The sequence below is a fragment of the Marmota monax genome, unplaced genomic scaffold (genome assembly GCF_021218885.2).
Source record: "Marmota monax isolate L192 unplaced genomic scaffold, Marmota_monax_Labrador192_F-V1.1 WCK01_AAM20220418_F8-fsc00145, whole genome shotgun sequence".
Lineage (NCBI taxonomy): Eukaryota > Metazoa > Chordata > Mammalia > Rodentia > Sciuridae > Marmota > Marmota monax.
This window is the reverse complement of record NW_026695201.1, coordinates 436,049-456,464: the sequence shown is the minus strand read 5'-3', so window position 1 is coordinate 456,464 and position 20,416 is coordinate 436,049. Positions and strand designations below refer to the sequence as shown.

Below are 20,416 nucleotides of genomic sequence, written 5' to 3'. Positions count from 1 at the left end.
TGAGGCAGGACCATGGCAAGTTGAGGCCAGCCTCGAAACTTGGTGAGACCCTCTCTCAAAATAAAAAATAAAAGGGCTGGAGATGTAGCTCAGTGGTAGAACCTTTGCCCAGCATGTACAAGACCCTGGATTCAAGCCCTAATACCACAAAAATAAAATAATTAATTTAATTAAATTAGAAAGGCTAGCAATGTAGCTCAGTGGTAGGGTTCTTTGAGTTCCATTCCTAGTCGGGGGTGGGGGGAGAGAAAACAGAAACAAAATAATAAACACTGTATTTCTATTTATTAGTAGAAAAGACAGATCTAATCTATAGTAACAAAAAACAGCTGATCAAGAGTTTAGTTCTGGGATGTTCGGGGTGATGGGGACGGAGTGCGCACACACGTGCACACAGCATGTTGAGATGACGTGTTCTACTTATGATTGTGATTGTATTTACATCAACGTATACCTTTGTCAAAAACCACAGCATCATATATTTATAATGGGTTCACTTCAATGTACGTTCATCGTATCTCAATAAACTGATTTTTAAAAAGCCTTTTAGCGATACCAGACTTCAAACTATACTACAGAGCAATAGTAACAAAACCAGCATGATACTGGTACCAAAACAGGCGGGTGGACCAATGGTACAGAATAGAGGACACAGAAACCAATCCACAAAACTACAACTATCTTATATTTGATAAAGGGGCTAAAAGCATGCAATGGAGGAAGGATAGCATCTTCAACAAATGGTGCTGGGAAAACTGGAAATCCATATGCAACAAAATGAAACTGAATCCCTTTCTCTCGCCATGCACAAAAGTTAACTCAAAATGGATCAAGGAGCTTGATATCAAATCAGAGACACGGCGTCTGATAGAAGAAAAAGTTGGCTACGATCTACATACTATGGGGTCGGGCTCCAAATTCCTCAATAGGACACCCATAGCACAAAAGTTAATAACTAGAATCAACAAATGGGACTTACTCAAACTAAAAAGTTTTTTCTCAGCAAAAGAAACAATAAGAGAGGTAAATAGGGAGCCTACATCCTGGGAACAAATCTTTACTCCTCACACTTCAGATAGAGCCCTAATATCCAGAGTATACAAAGAACTCAAAAAATTAGACAATAAGATAACAAATAACCCAATCAACAAATGGGCCAAGGACCTGAACAGACACTTCACAGAGGAGGACATACAGTCAATCAACAAGTACATGAAAAAATGCTCACCATCTCTAGCAGTCAGAGAAATGCAAATCAAAACCACCCTAAGATACCATCTCACTCCAGTAAGATTGGCAGCCATTATGAAGTCAAACAACAACAAGTGCTGGCGAGGATGTGGGGAAAAGGGTACACTTGTACATTGCTGGTGGGACTGCAAATTGGTGCAGCCAATTTGGAAAGCAGTATGGAGATTTCTTGGAAAGCTGGGAATGGAACCACCATTTGACCCAGCTATTCCCCTTCTAGGTCTATTCCCTAAAGACCTAAAAAGAGCATGCTACAGGGACACTGCTACATCTATGTTCATAGCAGCACAATTCACAATAGCAAGACTGTGGAACCAACCTAGATGCCCTTCAATAGACGAATGGATAAAAAAATGTGGCATTTATACACAATGGAGTATTACTCTGCATTAAAAAATGACAAAATCATAAAATTTGCAGGGAAATGGATGGCATTAGAGCAGATTATGCTAAGTGAAGCTAGCCAATCCCTAAAAAACAAATGCCAAATGTCTTCTTTGATATAAGGAGAGTAACTAAGAACAGAGTAGGGACAAAGAGCATGAAAAGAAGATTAACATTAAACAGGGATGAGAGGTGGGAGGTAAAGGGAGAGAGAAGGGAAATTGCATGGAAATGGAAGGAGACCCTCAGGGTTATACAAAATTTCATACAAGAGGAAATGAGGGGAAAGGGAAAAATAATACAAGGGGGAGAAATGAATGACAGTAGAGGGGGTAGAGAGAGAAGAGGGGAGGGGAGGGGAGGGGAGGGGGGATAGTAGAGGATAGGAAAGGCAGCAGAACACAACAGACACTAGTATGGCAATATGTAAATCAATGGATGTGTAACTGATGTGATTCTGCAATCTGTATACGGGGTAAAAATGGGAGTTCATAACCCACTTGAATCAAAGTGTGAAATATGATATATCAAGAACTATGTAATGTTTTGAACAACCAACAATAAAAAAATAAAATAAAAAATAAAAAGCCTTTCAGTCTGTGGAGAAGGAGGAAAAACATTTTTAGCTGAAGAAGTCATGAGGTCACTGGAGCAGGACATGCGCAACCACAGGGGAAGAGACACAAAGCAGCACCGTGTATGCAAAAGCATCTTTACACCTGGGCTTGCACTAAGGACTCCACCGTCTCAAAGAGGAGACTTCTGTGTGGTCCCCGACACTTTAACCTTGGCATCCTTGTCTCCACATAGGCTTTCTCACACCTGGGAGCAAAGGTGTGGGCCCACCGTCAGGTTTCAGCCATTTCCTGGGGACCATTAGTCTGCTTCCCCACATGCTCTCATTTTCCTTTATTTTTGTGCATCACTGACCACTCTTTTTTTTTTCTCTCCGTCTTCCTCTTTGGACTTGATTCCTGGACGCAGATGTCAGTATTGGATGGCACCTTTCCACATTTCTTAATGGCTCAGCTTCCATTTTTTTGGTCTGTCTATTCGCAACCCTAAATACTCCAAGATTGAAAAAACTGGAAATTAAGGTCATTTATCCTCTAATTCACAGTCTGAATTACACACAGGCTTCAGGTACCAAAAACTGGTAGTTCAAAGTGATAAGGAAAGCCATGAGAGGGGTTCTAGATATCCAGACTTGGGATGAAGAAAGAGAAATATCACAAATGTCAGTCAGGGTAAATAGCGAACTCCTCCCTAGTGTTCAGGGGCTGATGTGCATATGCCTATTTTCTCTATTTTATTTTCATATACTGTAACATTTTGTTACGAATTGTAATTTCCCATGATTTTGTTTCTCAGCTGTTTTATGCTCATTTGTTGGTACACCAAAAGTTCCAGTGTGAAAGCTTGTAAAGGTATGAATAGTTGGACCCTGTGCAGATCATCCTGTGAGACAGCTGTCAGATGTGACCTGGTGACCACCCCATCCATCCGTAGCTCAATGATGTTTGCCTGGCGTGACTTTTCTAGGGACTGCTGGGAAACAGGGGTGTGTTGATGAGACCGTGGAGGGGACAAAGATGAAAGTGTGCCACCTGAATTTCAGGAGGTCTGTATCATGGTGAGACCCATTGAAGTCAGAAACTCTCTTTGAGAGACCAGAGCTCTTAAAGGAGGCCCTCGAATATTGATGGACGCGCAGGGTCTCCGGGTTGTGGAATGGCACCAAATTACAGAAAGGAATATCTTTGATTTTTCTCAGCCTTCATAGGAGAAGAAATTGAGCCTGGCCATTGGGGGGTTCTTCTTCCTTCTTCTATTTCTATAAACGTGCGCTGAAGGGTGAACTTCCGGTCCTGACTTCCTCAAACCTGAAAGCTGTCACCTCTTGACCTGAGGTGCATTATTTTTGTCAAAGAAGCATCTTCATTTAACCATCTTCAATCTGGTCCTCATGCGGCCGGGGCTCTTGCTGTTTATCTGTGGTGAGTCGGACAGCTGGGAGCAGGGTCTGGGGAGCCATCACACTGGGGCTCCACTGGCTGACAATCTATGGGGACTCCTGGGGACTAAGTCTCTGCCTGGCGAGGCTCAGGGATGCTTGGCACATCTCAGATCTGTACTTCCAACTCAGGGCTCAGAGTCAGGCAGAGTTTTGAGGAAAATTATCGCTTCAGTTTTTATCTAAGACGTGTTCACTGCCCATCCCTCCTTCTACCCTTAATTCTGTCTTTGTTCTTGATGCTTTCAACAGCCATGCCAAAAAAAAAATCTGCACAACAAAGATAACCTTTCAGTTCCCTTCTTCTTATTGTTACAAGCATTATTTTCTCTTAGCCCTCTTTGCACCCCATTCCCACTGTCAAACCTTAGAACTCATCATCACCCCTTTTTCAGGATTCCTCCCCACCCCACTGTAACCTAGGCCACTTTCTCTAACAGTGTCTCCGAGGTGTCTGTGACTCCCGGCATTGCTTTTCCATGATCGGTGACCACACATCATGTGCTCCATCCCCACGGGACGCAGATTCCCCAATCCATCACCACGACACCCCTTAGGCTCTCAGTCCCCACAGCACGGTCCTGCTCAACCCTATTTTTTTTTAACACACTTTACATGTGTGCCTGAGCAGCTGGAGGGGACTTTAGACAAAAGGCACAGCCCAGCTGACATCTCCATTTAACGTGGGACCCCAAATTTCAGGCAGCTCTTAGCACTGCCAGGCACTTTCCTGCACTTTGACGGTCCTCTTCTCCTGCCCACGATGACCACCGTTTCACACCTTCTTTCCCCTAGATGGACCCCTTTGATTCCCATTTATACCCTTGCTTCATGGCACGTTGATAAAATAAAGACCACCAGAAGAAAATGTCCTTATGCTTTTGCCGCCGCATCTACCCACTCGCTGTCCCCTGCGGTCACCTATTCTGTGTCCTCTCCCACTGTCCTCAATATCTTCTCTCTCACCCACCCCCTTGCCCCATCCCTTTTCTGTCTCCCTTTACAAATTTTCAGTGAGTTAGTCTTTGTTTCACTTCCTTCCATCTTTTTCTTTAAACTCCATATTTGATCTTTAATTGTATTAAGATCTGCTTTTTTGAAATAGTATCTGGGATTTTTTAACAAAGGTTTAGGGTCTTGTGGCCACCAATTAATCTCAAAAACCCATTTCCCTCACTTCAAACATCCCCTCCCTCCTCACTCTCTCCATGTCAGATGGTCCCCTTTCTGTAACCCCCAACAGCTGATAAATGGCTTTAGGTCTCTGTGGTCCTTCCTTTTCCTTTCTTGAACCCATTTTAATTGGTCTTTCACTCACTGCTCCATGGAAACTGCTTTTGCTGATCAAGTCCACTACGGCCATGTGGCCTCACCCGGTTTCCAGTTTCCACTCCTCAGCCTCTTGGGGCATTCAACACTGATGATCACTCCTTCTCCTGGACACATTTTCAACACCTGGCTCCCAGCATACTCTATTCTGCCGGTTCTCTTCCCTAAATTATATGATTCTGTTGCTCCATGAACCATTTTCAGCTTAAATTCAAACTTTTTTTCTCCAGCTTTGACTCCGTTGTTAAGCACCTTTTATGTATCAATGGCCACTCAAGTATCTAATAGCGTCTTTCCTTCCTTCTTCCTTCCTTCCTTCCTTTCTTTCTCGCTCTCTTTTTGGTGCTGGCATTTCAAGGACTTCACACATGCTCGGCAAGTGCTCTGCCGCAAAGCTAAACCCCAAGTCCCCTAGTGACCATCTTAAACTCAAACAGACCTCTTGACCTTCCACCTCTACCCGCCACCACCACCAAACCTAACCCATTTCTCCCCACATCTTCTCCATTTCAGTAGCTATCACACATTTCTTCCTGTGGCTGTGGTCAGAATTTTGAGTCATATTTAATTCATCTATTTTTTTTGGTACTTTCTATTTCATATTAATTCTACTTTCAAAATTCATGCTAACACATGACCGCTTCGCAGCATCAGTGCTGCCTAATCAAGCCATCATCCCTGCTCTCCTAGATTTCCACTAACATTCTCCTGAGCTCTCTTGCATTTCTACAGCCTGTTTCCTTTACGATGTCAGACTGAACTTGTAAATGTAAATTGACCCAGAACCATCACATCTAGATTAAATCCAAAATTGCTCTGAATTTTATAAAGACCCCCAGGACTGGCTCCTGCCTGCTCCTTTCAGACTGATGCTCTCCACTGTCCCCCACCTGTTCAGGTGCAGGACTTGCCTTCTCCTTCCTCCCTAGACAAGCTCATCCCCACAGCCCCACGGCCTGTGCATTTGCTGTTTTTATCTCTGCTAGATGCACTTTCCCAGATATTCCAAAGTCTTGTTCCCGAATCTATTGAAACAGTCAAGACCATCCTAAGACATTCTGTAACTTATTCCTCTGCTCTGTTTTTCTTGTGTCACCAACCACTCTAGGAAACCATCCTACATTTATTTTGTCATTGTCTCCCTCCCAGCATAGTGTTTATTCTTGACATCACAGACTCTTGGTCATATTCCCTACTGTAAACCTGGTGCCATGCACAATGCCTGGCATACAGTAAACCTTCAAAATTATTTTTTAAAAGACTCCAAGATTAATAAAAATGTGCAGTACAACTTAAAGGAAACTTGGATTTGTCTTACAAGGATTCAATAAAAATGTACATACCAAATAATATAAAGCAAAAAACCAAAACCTCTAATTTTTAATGACATTTTAGAATGCACTAATGCATCAAAGATTTGTATGAAATTTGTATGAAATTAAAATTAAGCCTTTGAAAGACTATTCATTGTGTGGATTAATACCTAAAATATGTTTCGCTCCCCCTGCTTGAGAAACTAATTATTCAAATAAGAATTAAACCTAAAACAATAGGCATCTCAGACTAAACGTAATAGTGATAAGACATTATTTATTGGATACTAAGTAAGTTTCAGGCTCTATTCTAAGCACTTTGTGGGTATCAACTCACTTAATCCTCACAAAAACTCTGCCAGGCAGGTACTATTGTTATCTCATTTTATGGAAAAAGAAACCAAAGCACAGAGAGGAGAAACATTTTTCCCAGAGTCACACCGCTTGTAAGAGTAAACTTGGAGTAAACTGAAGATCCAAATCTCTGCCTTCTGGTTATAAAGTCTGCATTATCTCCCAAATTTTTCCTTCTTGACCATTATGACACCAGAGTGCGGTGAAATCCTTGGGCTAGAGGAGAATCAGGAGAAGTGTCTATCCATTCTCTGGACCTAAGCTTCTTCTGATCTCAAGTTGGTAAAACAAGGGACTCCATGCCTTAGCCATGAGACCTTTACCCCCTTGCCTGAGTGTGTTGTGGTCCTGAGACAGTGAGTCCTGACTGGATCATCAAGACTTTTGACAGGAGGAGGTAGAAATGGGAATAAGAAGTTCTAAGAAGGATGTTAAGTAATTAAGAGCTAAGCCTTAATGGAGAACAAAATTGACCAAATTACGTTCTTAGATGGTGCATGTATGAATATGTAAAAAGGAAGCCCACTACTATGTATAATCGTAATGCACCAATTAGAATAAATAGATTTTTAAAAATAAAGGTTATAATGCCCTAATTTTAAAAATTGTAAGTAAATAGAAGAAAGACCATTAGAGGAAAGGGAAGCAGGGGAGGAGGGGAGGGAGAGGGGAAGTACTGAGGACTGAATTGGAGCAAATTATATTCTATGCTTGTAGAATTACGTCAAAATGAACCCCAATATTATGCATAACTATCATGCACGACAAAAAAAATAAGAAACAACAAAGTTACCATTTCTGAATCACCGATGACAAAAGTTATTGGAAATTATGATCAGAGGAAAAAAAAGGTGCTTTGGGGGTGGGTGTTCTGTGGGTGATATGGAATGTTGGTAAAGGAAAAGAGAGAAGGAAAGACGGAAGGAAGGGGAGGGAGATAAATGAGGGAAGTGAAAGCAGGAGGAGGCAGTGACAAGGAGGGAGGGTCTACTGCTGGAAAGTCCTAGAGGAGTCACATTTGTCTGCCTGTAGGACTTCCTGCTCTGTGCTGATGTCTCCTGAATTTTCTTGCAGCTCTGCTCTGTGAACCTGACGGTGAGTTGCACTTCCTTTACTTCCTCACAGTCTGTCACTCAGGTCAGATCAGGAGACCTGTGGATGGCCCTCTGAGCAGCCCCTACCTGTCCAAGATGCATCTGGTGACAGCTGCTGAGGTGTACAGACATCAGTGGCTCCCCTGAGCCCAGGCTGCTGAGCCGTGTCTGCCCAGCTGGGTGATCAGGTCTCGCCTGGCCTTCCCCTTCCTTTCTGGGAAGTCTCAGCACAGGGATGAAGATGCTATTTGCACAAAAGAGGCAGAGGGTGCCAAAGGCTGATGTTAGAAGAGTCTCTGTCCTCCCTGCCCCAGGGGCTTCAAGTCCCCTGGGGACTCTGCCATGGGTGATGGAGGAAAAGCTGAAATCACAGAGCCATGGAGAACAACACTGAAGTCCGTCCCCAGGCCACGTGCAACGAAGTCGTACTGTGCCTCCTGCCTATTTTTAGCTCCCCTCTGCAGCCACAGTTGTTGCCCCAGTTCAGTTTCCTCTCTCCGACTGGTTTATGCAAACGTACTTCATTGCTCTGATCCTGATTCAGAGTCTTGACTTTCTCAGAAGAGGGGAGTAGGAAAGTCTTCTGCCATGAGAAATCTCACTAAAGCAGCTTCCAATATAATATATGCTAGAACCGCTCTCGTGTGCCTAAGATACTAACCTAAGGGTTAAGAGAGGACGTTGTGCTACCTCCAGGGATCAGGGATTCCTGTGACCAGAGAGATCGGAATCACCTTGGCCCTCTAAGTTCCTTACCTAATATTTGTCCAAGTCCAGCTCCTGCTTGGTGTTAATGTCACACGAGCTTTGTTCTTGGTCTCTCCTTTACCCTTAACCTCAGGTGCCAAATTCTAGCCTAAGCAAAAATCCATAGTTACATCAAGGATAAAGAAACAAAATTCCCAGGTATTTTCAGGTAATCTCTGCTGCCTGGGAATCAATGGCATTAAGCTTGACCTGCAAGTCTGAGCTCCAGGCTCTTGTAGTCAGCCCTGTGTGGCTTCCAGCTCCACCTGCTCCCCTGCCCTGGATAGAAGCTTGAGTGGATTCTAGGTGCCCAAATGCCTGTTTTATTCCTTTCTCTATTCAGCTCCAAAAGCTGTAATGCTCCTCTGTTTTCTGGGGCCCAGCTTTCTGAGGACAAAAAGAACAGGGTATTCCATGCCCCAGGTCAGAGGGAACATTCTGGTAACCACAGATGAAACTGAGGTTTAAAAAGACCCGGGGAAAAGCCTTGTGTGTGTGGGGTGTGGGCGGGGCAGAATTGGAAATGATAGACATTAGTCTAGGAATCATCTCTCAGTGATCCAGAGTACTCTCGCTGGCATCTGGTGAGGAGAGGAAGAGGTTTCTTTCAGGAAAAAAAATAAATAAATAGAGCCTCCCATGTCAGAGGCTCTAAGAGTTGGATAAGCACGTGCCCAAAGATTTGTGAGATTTCATAGATTTCTGCAACTGGGAGTTCTAAGGGGAGAGGGGAGAGTAGAAGGCACCTTCACCATCTTTATTTACCCAGAAAAAAAGTCCCTAAGGCCCCAAAGGATCTACCCCTAAGGCTTAAGGCATGGACTAAATTTTCTTCTCCTGTGGCTGCAGCAGAGGTCTGTGTTGAAGTCCCAGATCAAGGGAATGGGGCTGTGTGGATGTCCACAGGGCACTTCCCAGCAATGGGACTAGCGACAGTAGGGACAAGACATAGTCCACACAGAGGGGTTTGAGTTCCTCTGTGCTGTTCCCATCCTGACTGATTCTTCAGGTCCACATTCTGTCTTTGAAACAGCATGTGTCTGAGACGGGAGGGGAAAGAGAACAGAAGAGAATAACAACCAGGTGATAGACCATGGTCCACAGAAATGTATTCGCTTTTATTAAAAATCAAAGTTTCCCCGTCTCCAATGCCAACTGCAGCTACTGTCTTCAATATTCCTGCCCTGGCTTCCAGAAAGGGGTTTTTAGTTCCTGGGCAGAACTTCAAGAATTATAAGATCCTAGTCACAGTGCTGCCTTCTGGAAGTGGCTGCTGTGGCCCGTGGCAGGATGTGTGAGGATGGACAGGGTGGGTCCGTGGCAAGGGGAAGCCCATGGGCCACTTTAGGGAACATAGGGGTATTGTGTGGCTGAGGACCGAATGCCTCTCACCAGGAACTGTGAACCCCACGGCCCTGGACTCTATCTGTTTAATTATTCTCTCCAGAGCTGTTTCTACATCTTGTGCTGACAGCCAGGCCTTCCAAGCCCATAGAGGGGAGCTCACTGACCCTGACCTGTGAGACCCGGCTCCTTCTTCAGCCGCCACCTGTCCAACCCCAGTTCAGCTTCTTCAGAGATGGCCACAACCGGGGATCAGAACGGAGCAGCTCCCCAAAGCTCCAGATCCCCACGGTGTGGAAGGAAGACTCGGGGACTTACTGGTGTACCATGACGACAGCGGGGAATAAACCCCCCAAACAGAGCCAGAGTTCCTACATACAGGTGCAGAGTGAGTATCTAAGGACTGTGCTTCCAGAGTCCGCTGGGGAGAGGACGGCAGATGCTACCTCTCCTGTCCCTGGGATGGCAGAGGTGGAGGGAGGCTTCAGCTATCCTCGTATCCCTCTCTCTCCAGGGTCACCTTGACCAGGTGGCAAGAGAAGGCTTGGTAGAAGTGTGTGGAATAGACTATTGGAGAAGGCTTGTGTGTGTGTGGGGGGGGGCTTTATTTTGAAAGAGTACAAAAAGAAAATTTTATTATTATGAACCATGTCATACCATATCAGATTGACACTTCTGTGACATGATCTCCTGCAAAAACCCAACATTTAGTCAGATGCCAGGGTGCACGCCTGTAATCCCAGTGACTTGGGAGGCTAAGTCAGAAGGATTGCAAGTTTGAGGTTAGCAAGACCCTGACTCAAAATAAGAATTAAAAAGGGTTGGAGGTATAGCTCAGTGGTAGAGCACCCCTGGGTTCAATATCCAGTACAGAGTTGGAGGTGTGGCCGGAGTATGACATTCAAGTCTACTACCTCCAAAATATTAGGTAGACCCAGACTTCTAAAAACTCAACACTAGTGAAACTAAACCTACTATCTCCACCACGGCAAAAACCATCGAACAGCTCGTACACAGCAGGTGCCATTTTAGTGCTTCACATATATGTTTAATTGAAGCGCCACACCTGCAGGAGATAACTATCATTGCATCTCCATTTACAGATGAGAAATTGAGTCTTATAAAAGTAATTTGATCAAGCATGCACCGCAAGCAAGAGTTGGAACCAGTATCCACATCTAGGCAGATTGACTCACAATTTGGACTTATAATCACTATATTACTGTGCCTTAAAAAAAAGAAAGTTTGAGACTGAGGGGAATGGAAGTCACATTGTCCTAGGCAAAGAGGAGATGCCACATTTTCCATGGTGATATTATCATATCTTTCTAACCCTATCATCACCACCAAACTAGAACTGATTCCAAATCAGTAGAGCCTCCCCTCCAGTCAAACTTTATACATCATGACTTTGCCTTCAGCTTTGCCTTCAAGACCCCCATACCTACTCCCTGTGCTCCAAACACTCCCTACTCGGGTTTCTCCCACATTATCTGGTGTTTGTGCAGGAATTCCTGTCTCTGACGTGAGCTTGGAGACTCAGCCTCCAGGGGGACAGGTGATGAAGGGAGACAAACTGGTCCTCATCTGCTCGGTGGCTAAGGGCACAGGAAACATCACCTTCGTCTGGTACAAAGGGCATTTGGGTTTAAACCTGGAAACCAAGACCCAGCATTCACGGACAGCAAACTTCGAGGTCGCACCAGTGACGGAGAGTGACTCCGACCAGTACTACTGTGCAGCTGACAACGGCCACGGCCCCAGCCTCAGCGGACTGGTGGACATCGCTGTCAGAAGTGAGTTCCAGTGTGGTGTCAATGGGCCCCTCCTGGGGTGCTGGGGTGCCTGCAGCTTGGCCGGCTCGGCTCCGTGTTCCCCTGGGGTGCCTTGTTCCATGGGTGGAGTCTCGGGACAGGCAGGGATTTTGGCTCTACTGCACCAGTGGAGACACGTCTCTGACAGTCCACTGTCCCTGTCAGTTCCAGTGTCCCGTCCTGTGCTCACCCTCAGGGCTCCCAGGGCCCAGGCTGAGGTGGGGGACGTGGTGGAGCTTCACTGCGAGGCCCTGGGGGGCTCTCCCCCGATCCTGTACCAGTTTTATCATGAGGACGTCACCCTGGGGAACAGCTCGGCGCCCTCTGGGGGAGGAGCATCCTTCAACCTCTCCCTGACTGCAGAACATTCTGGAAACTACTCCTGCGAGGCCGACAATGGCCAGGGTGCCCAGCGCAGTGAGGCGGTGACTCTCAATTTCACAGGTATAGCTTCGGTGGTGGGGTTGTCTCCATCCGCGTCTGCCCCAGCACCCCAGGAGAGGCCCATTGACACCCCGGTGCCTCTGCTGCTCTACTCAGGACGAGGGCTCCTGTGGGAGGAGTGGAGGTCGGGTGCCTGTCTTCTTGCATCAATGTGAACAGACGCAGATCCCTAAATAAATAAGTACATCCGTCCTGGGAGAGCAGCCGTTGAGCAGAGCCCGTACCAAGAGGTCTGTCCCCAAACCCAATTCCTTCCTACAGCAGCTCAGCCCCAGGTCTCCCCCTCAGTGCCTGCCGAACCCAGAGGCGAACATCTTACTTCAGGAGTCGTTGAGGGGCTGCTCGGCAGCCTTGGTCTCATCACTGCAGTCCTGTTACTTGGCTACTGGCTCAAGAGAAAAATAGGTTAGTGTTCATAGAGGTGGGTATTCTGTGACCTCAGATTTCACTGAAATAGGCTGGGAGGGTAACATGCAAACGGCAAAGGATAGATATATGCTTTTAGCCATATATTTATCCTTTGCAGTATACAATTTGCAAAATTTAGCCAATTTAGTAAAATTCTTTATCTCCCCACATGTCATCAATTGAGGTTCAGCTGATATCATATTCTTCTGTGATTTAATTTTTTTATAGAGGAACATAGTACTTGAATTAATCAGTCCCTGGAAGAGAAAAGTGCTTAACAGCTCCAGCTAAGCCTGATCCTCTCCTAGCTCTAAAGTCAGTGCAGAGAGTCTTATTTATCTTTTGGGTTTGCCAAAAGCTACTCCCTACTCCCCAAAAAGCTCATTCACATATCCACATGTTCTAATCATTGCTAGAAACTTCACTCTTGAGTGGAAATGCCATTTTCTCCAAGACGCTTCAGCGGGTCACACGGCCTCCCACGGTTCTCTTCTGTTATTAATTCCGGGTGACTCAGCCTCCCACTTTATCACCAATGACAGTTAGGTATTCCTTGGTATACTGAGCTCCGGGCTCTTGCTCTCCCCTGAGCAAGTGGGAGATGGAGCAGGAGAGGACAATGTGAGATTTTCATTTAAATTCTAGACTTTTCCAGCATCTTTGGGCACGTCAACTATAACATGGCTGTGGCAACACCTGCCTGTGAGGACTTTGGGCAGGATAAGATTCTCATCCTCACATCATAGACATGAGAGTTCAGAGACCTGGGCTCCACTCGTAGATCCGGTGCTTTTTGCTTTGGGGCAGCTCATTTATATCCTGGACCTGAGTCTCCTCATTTGTGAAAGGAAGGCTCTGCAAATAATTGCCCGGATGTCCTCTGGGCACAGGGTGGCATCCACAGTGGGCATTCTGGCAGGAGGTGCATCCCTGTGTACCAGGGCTATAAGGGAGCTGAGAAGGAGGTTCCTCCATTGACAGGTTCACTCATCTGTTTGACTTTCAGAAAGATGCTCAACCAGGGACCCACACAGGTAAGACCTCTGCTTTCTCTGTAGGTGCTACTAATGCAGGAAAACAAGAAAATTTTTAACTCTGAATTGTCCTTTTTTGTGTGTGAGCTGTTTTCCTATCTTCTCATACCTAAAAATCACACCTGAGTTCAGTGTACTTTAATTTTCTACTTCTGGTCTTGTAAGTTTCATATGATAACTAATTAATCATTTTTCCTATGTCTATCCCTTTCAATACATCTTCACAATAAGAAAGTTACATTGCTTTGACCAGGACTGTCCATTTGTTCAAGCAGTCAATGTCTCAGCCAGTGTCTAAGGGTCTGTCTGTAGGCTGCAGAGACCCATGAACATATGGAAAGATCTTGAGAGTCCTAAAGTATTTCAGGGCAGGTGAGATATACATATACACATTTCTGTAATGTTAGACAGGAATAAACATACTGAAAAATTATTGATGACATTCTTTAGAAGTTTAGAGGAAGAAAACACTTTCAAATACGTCCTTCTAGGAATACCAGTGTTTATTTGATGTATTTTATATGTTTTTGTTTATGCCAAAAATAAACAGATTTTTCTTTTCCAAATCAGAGTGGCCCTCTTTCAGTGGTACATTCCATAGATGCCTGTTTAATTCTGCCTTTTCTTCAAGTTCCTTAGTGTGGTCAGCCACCTGTTTGCCTCTGGGGTGAATCATTATTTCTCTATCCAGGATTTAGAGAGCCTTTATAACGTAAGTGACATCATTTCAGGTGTGGGCTGTCCCACAGTGAATCAGTCAGCTAAGACTTGTGGAATATGTGCACTAGGGCGACTGCAGTGTCCACACTTAGGGCCACGGCTTATACGGTAGGATGTGCCTTCCAGTTCCCTGGACTGATATTCTGTCCAGGACTCTTCCTTAAAGAGCTTCTCTCCTTCGCTGTTTTACGATCTTGGATAGATAGGTCTGGGACATCTTGAATGCTATTCCAGACAGCTCACACGTGTTTCTGTGTTTGTAGGAGCCATTCCAGTCCTGAACCTCAAGAACCCAACTATCTCAACTCACCTGACCCAGTGCAGCTACCGCCTGTATACGAAAATGGTAAAGTTTCTCAAATGACCTGGGCCAACGTAGGCATAGCATTTGAGTCAGCTTTTCATCACTGTGACCAAAAGACCTGACAAGGACAAGTTTAGAGGAGAAAAATTTATTTGGTGATTTCAGTTTCAGAGGTCTCAGTCCATAGACGGCCGGCTCCATGCCTTGGGGCTCAAGGTAAGACAGAAAGAACATTGTGGAAGAAGGTTGTGGTAGAAGAAAGCAGCTCGGGACATCACATCAGGAAGCAGAGCCAAAGTCCCCTCACCAGGGACAAAATATATACCCCAATGGCACAGTCTCAATGACCCACCTCCTCCAGCCACACCTTTCTGCCTAAAGTTACCACCAGTTAATACCCAGCAGAGGATCAATGCACTGGTTAGGTGAAGACTCATAACCCAGTCATTCTACCTCTAAACTTTCTTGCATTGTCTCACACATGAGCTTTTGGGGGACACCTCATACTTAAGCCATAATAAGCTAAGAAGCTGAGCCATGAGCTGACCTCTGCTGGCCAAACCAGATCCTGCTGTGTCCCCGCCTCCTCTACAAATAAACGATCCATCAGCCTCCAGGGCTGGGACAGGCGGTAGACACACAGAGTGAACTGAATGATAGGAAGAAGGGACTTTGTCATGAGGTCGAAGCCATTTATGGTCCTGCTACCTGGGTACAGCATGACAGTTGCACTGTAGAACTCTTTATGTGCTAAACTGGATAATTCGCCTGCAAACTGTACTGGAAATTATTACTAATCAAACTGCTACAGCCTTTGGCCACACAACAGGCCCAAATGTGAGTGCCTATCTATCAAGACCGCTTGGCATTAGATTACCCACTAGCTGAGGAAGGGGAAGTACATGAAAAGTTTAACAGTTCAGACTGTCGCATCCAAATAGATGACCACGGACAGACACTTAAAGACATAGCCAGCAATATCAGAAAACTAGCACAGGTGCCCGTCCAAACCTGGAAAGGCATTAAAGATTGGAATCCAATCTCACTATTTGCAGGATGGTTTTCAGCCCTTGGTGGATTTAAAAGCTTAATTGGCATAGCAGGTCTTCTGCTGTTAACCTATTTATCACTCCCACATTTGGCTTCCCTGTGCATTAAAACTATTGGGTCTACTATAAAAATAGCTGTTAAAAGAAAGACAACAACTGAGATCATGCCATTATATAAAGCTTTAAAGCCAAGAAGAAGATGATGATCTTTGATTGAAATAAAAATCATCAAAGGGGGGAATGAAGCAATCCAGAGACCCCCCCCCACCCACATCCAGAAGACCCTTGCCATAATTAAGCTTCTCCTCTTGTCAGATCAGCAGGATGCCTGCAGAGGTTACTGTGGTTGGTATTTCCTCTTTCTTGTATATGCCAGGTTTGCACACAAAAGCTGTGATAGAGTCAAGTCTGCAAACTTGCTGTAAAAAACAATATTATCTCTGTTTTCTTGGTTAAAAAAAAAATTGTGAAACCTGTGTCTGGTCTCGGGCATGGAACAGAGAGAACTTGTCCTGTGAATCTCCAAGGACCTCCTCCCGCCAACACTGGGTATAAAGCTCAAAAAATTTCCAAAATCTTTGCTCAGAGAAAGAATTCTTAGGCGAGAGCCACCTCTGAACCCTGAAGTCAATAAACCTGCTTCCTGAAAATTCCTCGGGTGTCCAGTCTTCTGTCCTACTTCAAAGAGTCCTTTCTTCTCTTGCAGTGAATGTCATGCGTGGGGATGATGTGTACTCCCTGGTCTACCATGTCCAGCAGGAGCAGGAATCGGGAGCAGGTGAGACTTGAGGCTGGGGATGAATTTGCCTCTGACCTTTGTCTTTCCTTCTCTTGGAACCAAGAAGATAATCATTTTTCCTTTGGATACTATGGTAGTCATACTAGATCGAAAAGCAAAATAATAATAATAATGATGAAAATCAATCTAAGGGAAATACCCAGAAGATGAAGAAGCCTTTATTAGTGGGCATTTATTGAAAGACTTTAAATATAAGTAGAATCTCACAGCACTTACTTTTTCTTTCACAGCTGAACACATGAGGACACAGGTGGAGAATAAGGTGAGACAGGTTCTTATTGGTTTTTTTTCTCCGTGCACATTCTCTGTTTCCCCTGAGGACGGTTCACAAACTTCTTAAATGATAGACACTTAGAGGAAAAAAAAATGTCATGATCTCTTATCTACCATCACAATGGAGGAATTTCTGTACAAGGAAGTTTTGGAGTCTTACATGTACATTTGCTTTAGCAATAAGCATATAGGTTATTTGTAGTTCAATTGCTGCTATTTCAGCCCTGTAAACAAAAGACCTGACAAGAACAATTTCAGAGGAGGTAAAGTTTATTTGGGGCTCATGATTTCAGAGGTCTTAGTCCATAAATGGGCTCTATTGCTCTGGACCCAAGTGAGGTGGAACTTCATGGCAGAGGAAAGCAGCTCACGACATGGCCATCAGGAGGCAGACAGCGAGCTCTGTTCATAAAATATATACTTTGAAGGTACCCCCCCCACAAACACACCTACCTCCTCCAGCCACATCCTCCTGCCTACAGTTAAAATTAATCCATTGAAGTGGATTAATGCAGTGATTGGGTTAATGCTCTCATGACCCAATCATTGCATCTTTAAAATGAAATTGCATTATGTCACACATGAGCTTTGGAGGAACACCTCCTATCTAAACCATATCGAATTTTTAAAAATTCTATTTATTTGAAAATATTTTTCCTAAAATACTGTTGGAATATATATATATATATATATATATATATATATATATATATATATATACACACACACACACACACACACACACACACATATATATCACTTAGTGCTGTTAAGGTCAACAAAACAGTGTGCGGCAAACTAAATTAATATTGAACAAAACTAAGCTCATAGTGATTTGTGTTATGAGATATCAATAATTTGCAAAACTCAAACAATTCAAGATATATATTGATGATACAAAGTCACTTTCTGAAAATCGTAGGTATCCCAACTGCACAAAGAGTAGGTGCTTAGCATTTTCGTGGGGTGCATTCTGGCAGCCAGTTATCTCAGGACAGAATTCAAGTCCTTGGGAAACTCTGGTGCTATGCTAAATTTAGTTTTCAATTCTGAAATCTTTAAAAATGATAGCCCATGACAATGGCCCGTAAGGATGAGGGAAGGCCTTATATGCTTGGATTAGTCTGCAGCTCATCAGGAAGTAAGCCCTCTGTAAGCCTCCAGTGGGCAGCAGGCCATCTGAAAATGCTTATGGGTAGTCACCATCTTCTAAGAGGCTCTTATTTACATGCTGTGGGTGCACCATGGTGGGAAGTATTCAGTTGACTGGGGAGGAGCGTTGGTAGACTTCTGTTTTTTATTGCAGAAAATATACATAACACAAAATTGCTGTTTGTATGTTCTCCTTGTCTGTTGTCCTCTGATCCTATCCATGTGACTCTGGGTTCAGGTCTCTGCAGACATCTATTCTAGGCTGAGGAAGGCAAACATTGCAGATGTGGACTATGACGACACTACGTAAGGTGATGGAAGACTCTGCTCTTCAAAACCCATCCATGCCCGAGCCTCAGACCAATAGGATCTTCACAGATTCTCAGGAGTCAGATTTCCAATCTACCTCATCCACATGCTTTTTTTCTGTGAGAAAATCCCTTCATCGACTGTGAAGTGAAGTTGGCACAAGTCCTGAAGAAACCACCCAGGAGAACCAACATAGACCAAGGACAGGGAAGGATTCTGTTACCAGAAACTGACTCCTGTTTATTTTTATTTTTTTTGGGGGGGGAGGGGTCGAATTGTGAATTTCTCTCTCTCTCTCTCTTTTTTTTTTTTGCAAGAGGAAACAAGGTGAAATAAAAGAAGTGAGCTATTGGAGAGGAGGACAAGTCACTGAAAGTGGACGCCAAGGTGAGCGATTTCGCATGACTGCTCTGCAGAGAGAGCTGGTCTGTGGATCTGTACAAGAGCACACAGTCCCGAGCCTCCATAGTGCTGTTTGCCTCAACTGTCCTCTTTCCACCTAAAATATCGTATCCAGTGCATTTTGAAGCACCATTATCCAATTAGAATTAAAACATTTACATAAGAATTTATTGCTTTTGCACTCGATCTTAATGACATAGTTTGCGTAACAGGCCAATCTCAACACCTCCATACTAGTCTTTGTGTCACAGTCCTGAGTTCTGTCTGTTGAAGCCTCTAGATGCTTTATGAACACAGTGCTACTTCTTCCATCTTCACACTCTTTGAAAACATGGTAACATACCTTGGAACCTGTTTTAATTTTTGAATCAAGCATGTGCTCATCCATAAATTTAACCAATAAAGGGATATACAAAGTAAAACAATAAAATAAAATGAAACTTGCTCTATAAGCCAATACCACAAATGGCAAGTTTTGTTTTTGTTTCATTTTATTTTTGTCTGTGGTTCTGGGGATTGAATCCAGGGTGTTGTGCATGCTAGCCAAGTGCTCAAGTCCAAGCCACATCTTCATGCCCACAAACGTCAAGATTTTTTTTTTTTTTTTTTTTAAAGCTTATGTATGGGGCTGGGGATGTGGCTCAAGCGGTAGCGCGCTAGCCTGGCATGCGCGGCCCGGGTTCGATCCTCAGCACCACATACAAACAAAGATGTTGTGTCCGCCGAAAACTAAAAAAATAAATACTAAAAAATTCTCTCTTTCTCTCCCTCTCTCACTCTCTCTTTAAAAAAAAAGAAAAGAAAAAAGCTTATGTATTTCTCCAGTTACATACATATAGATACCTAAAAGCATGCCTATTTAATAAGCTATGAAATACTTCAAAATCTGTATATAGAGATCCTTATGCCATTTTAAAAGTCTGTGTAGTATTCTGTTGTATAACTAAGTCATAATGTACTTTGTTTTTTGTTGCAGAAAATATACATAACACAAAATTGATCATTTCAACAATTTTTAAGTGTATAATTCAGCAGCATTAAGTATTATAACATCATTTAATTCTTTTGCTTAGTGATGAATATTACAGTGGTTTCCAAAATTTTATATTATAAACACAAAGCTCAAATGTCTTTATATAAGCATACTGATATACTCCTGCTAGATTATCTAAATTTGTAAATTTGGGATTACTGCATCTTAGATTATATGCATTAAATAAATATTTTTGTCTTCTTAAGTTTCTTCCAGTGAGGCTGCACCAATTTACATACCCACCAACAATGTATGAGAGAATCAATTTGTGGGGAAAGGTATCATTGTTAATTCAATTTATTTTTCAAAATTATTTATGTGGTTGGGGACTATTCCATAAATTCACTGTTAATTTATAGTTCTTCAAAGAGTTTCTTGTGTTTAGTCTTTGCCCATTTTTTATGCATTGTTTCTTCTTATAGCTGTTATAGGAACTATATATCAAGGCATAATTTATGTGCAGTGAAATGCACATATTGCATGTGCATAACTTAATAGGCACACACATCTGAGACTTCCAAACCTCTATCATGATATGGAATTTTTCATCCAGAAAGTTTCCTCATTCTCACACCCAATTTCTTCTCCTCTCAAAAACAATGACTGAATTATGTGTCTTTGGTCCATTTCCCCGTTGTGTGTGATGCAAATGTTTATGTCCCATTATTCATTTTATGTTTTGTTTATAAGGAATTTTAAAATATAGAAGGCTAGTTTTCCTACAGCTATTCTTCACAGAACTAGAAAAATCAGTCCTTACGTTCATTTGGAAGAATAAGAGACCCAGAATAGCCAAAACAACCCTGAATAAGAAAAGTGATGCAGGAGACATCATAATACTTGAT

At 43.5% G+C, this 20,416-nt stretch overlaps 1 protein-coding gene across 5 annotated transcripts; it reads left to right on the top strand.

Annotated features, from left to right (window-relative positions):
• The first annotated feature begins 3,518 nt into the window (after positions 1-3,518).
• On the top strand, positions 3,519-19,776 carry Fcrl1 (Fc receptor like 1). Of its 5 annotated transcripts, none has more exons than XM_046428912.2 (11): positions 3,519-3,632; positions 7,720-7,740; positions 9,961-10,218; positions 11,339-11,626; positions 11,810-12,088; positions 12,350-12,493; positions 13,503-13,530; positions 14,514-14,596; positions 16,310-16,381; positions 16,633-16,664; positions 18,066-19,776. In XM_046428912.2, the coding sequence occupies exons 1-11, from the start codon at positions 3,602-3,604 to the stop codon at positions 18,135-18,137; spliced, it is 1,308 nt and encodes a 435-aa protein (XP_046284868.1). In that variant the 5' UTR covers positions 3,519-3,601; the 3' UTR covers positions 18,138-19,776. The 5 variants fall into 5 exon arrangements, with proteins under 5 accessions (XP_046284868.1, XP_046284867.1, XP_046284866.1 ...); XM_046428911.2 differs by having other exon boundaries at positions 9,934-10,218; positions 12,377-12,493; XM_046428910.2 differs by having other exon boundaries at positions 9,934-10,218; positions 12,353-12,493.
• Positions 19,777-20,416: the final 640 nt, after the last annotated feature.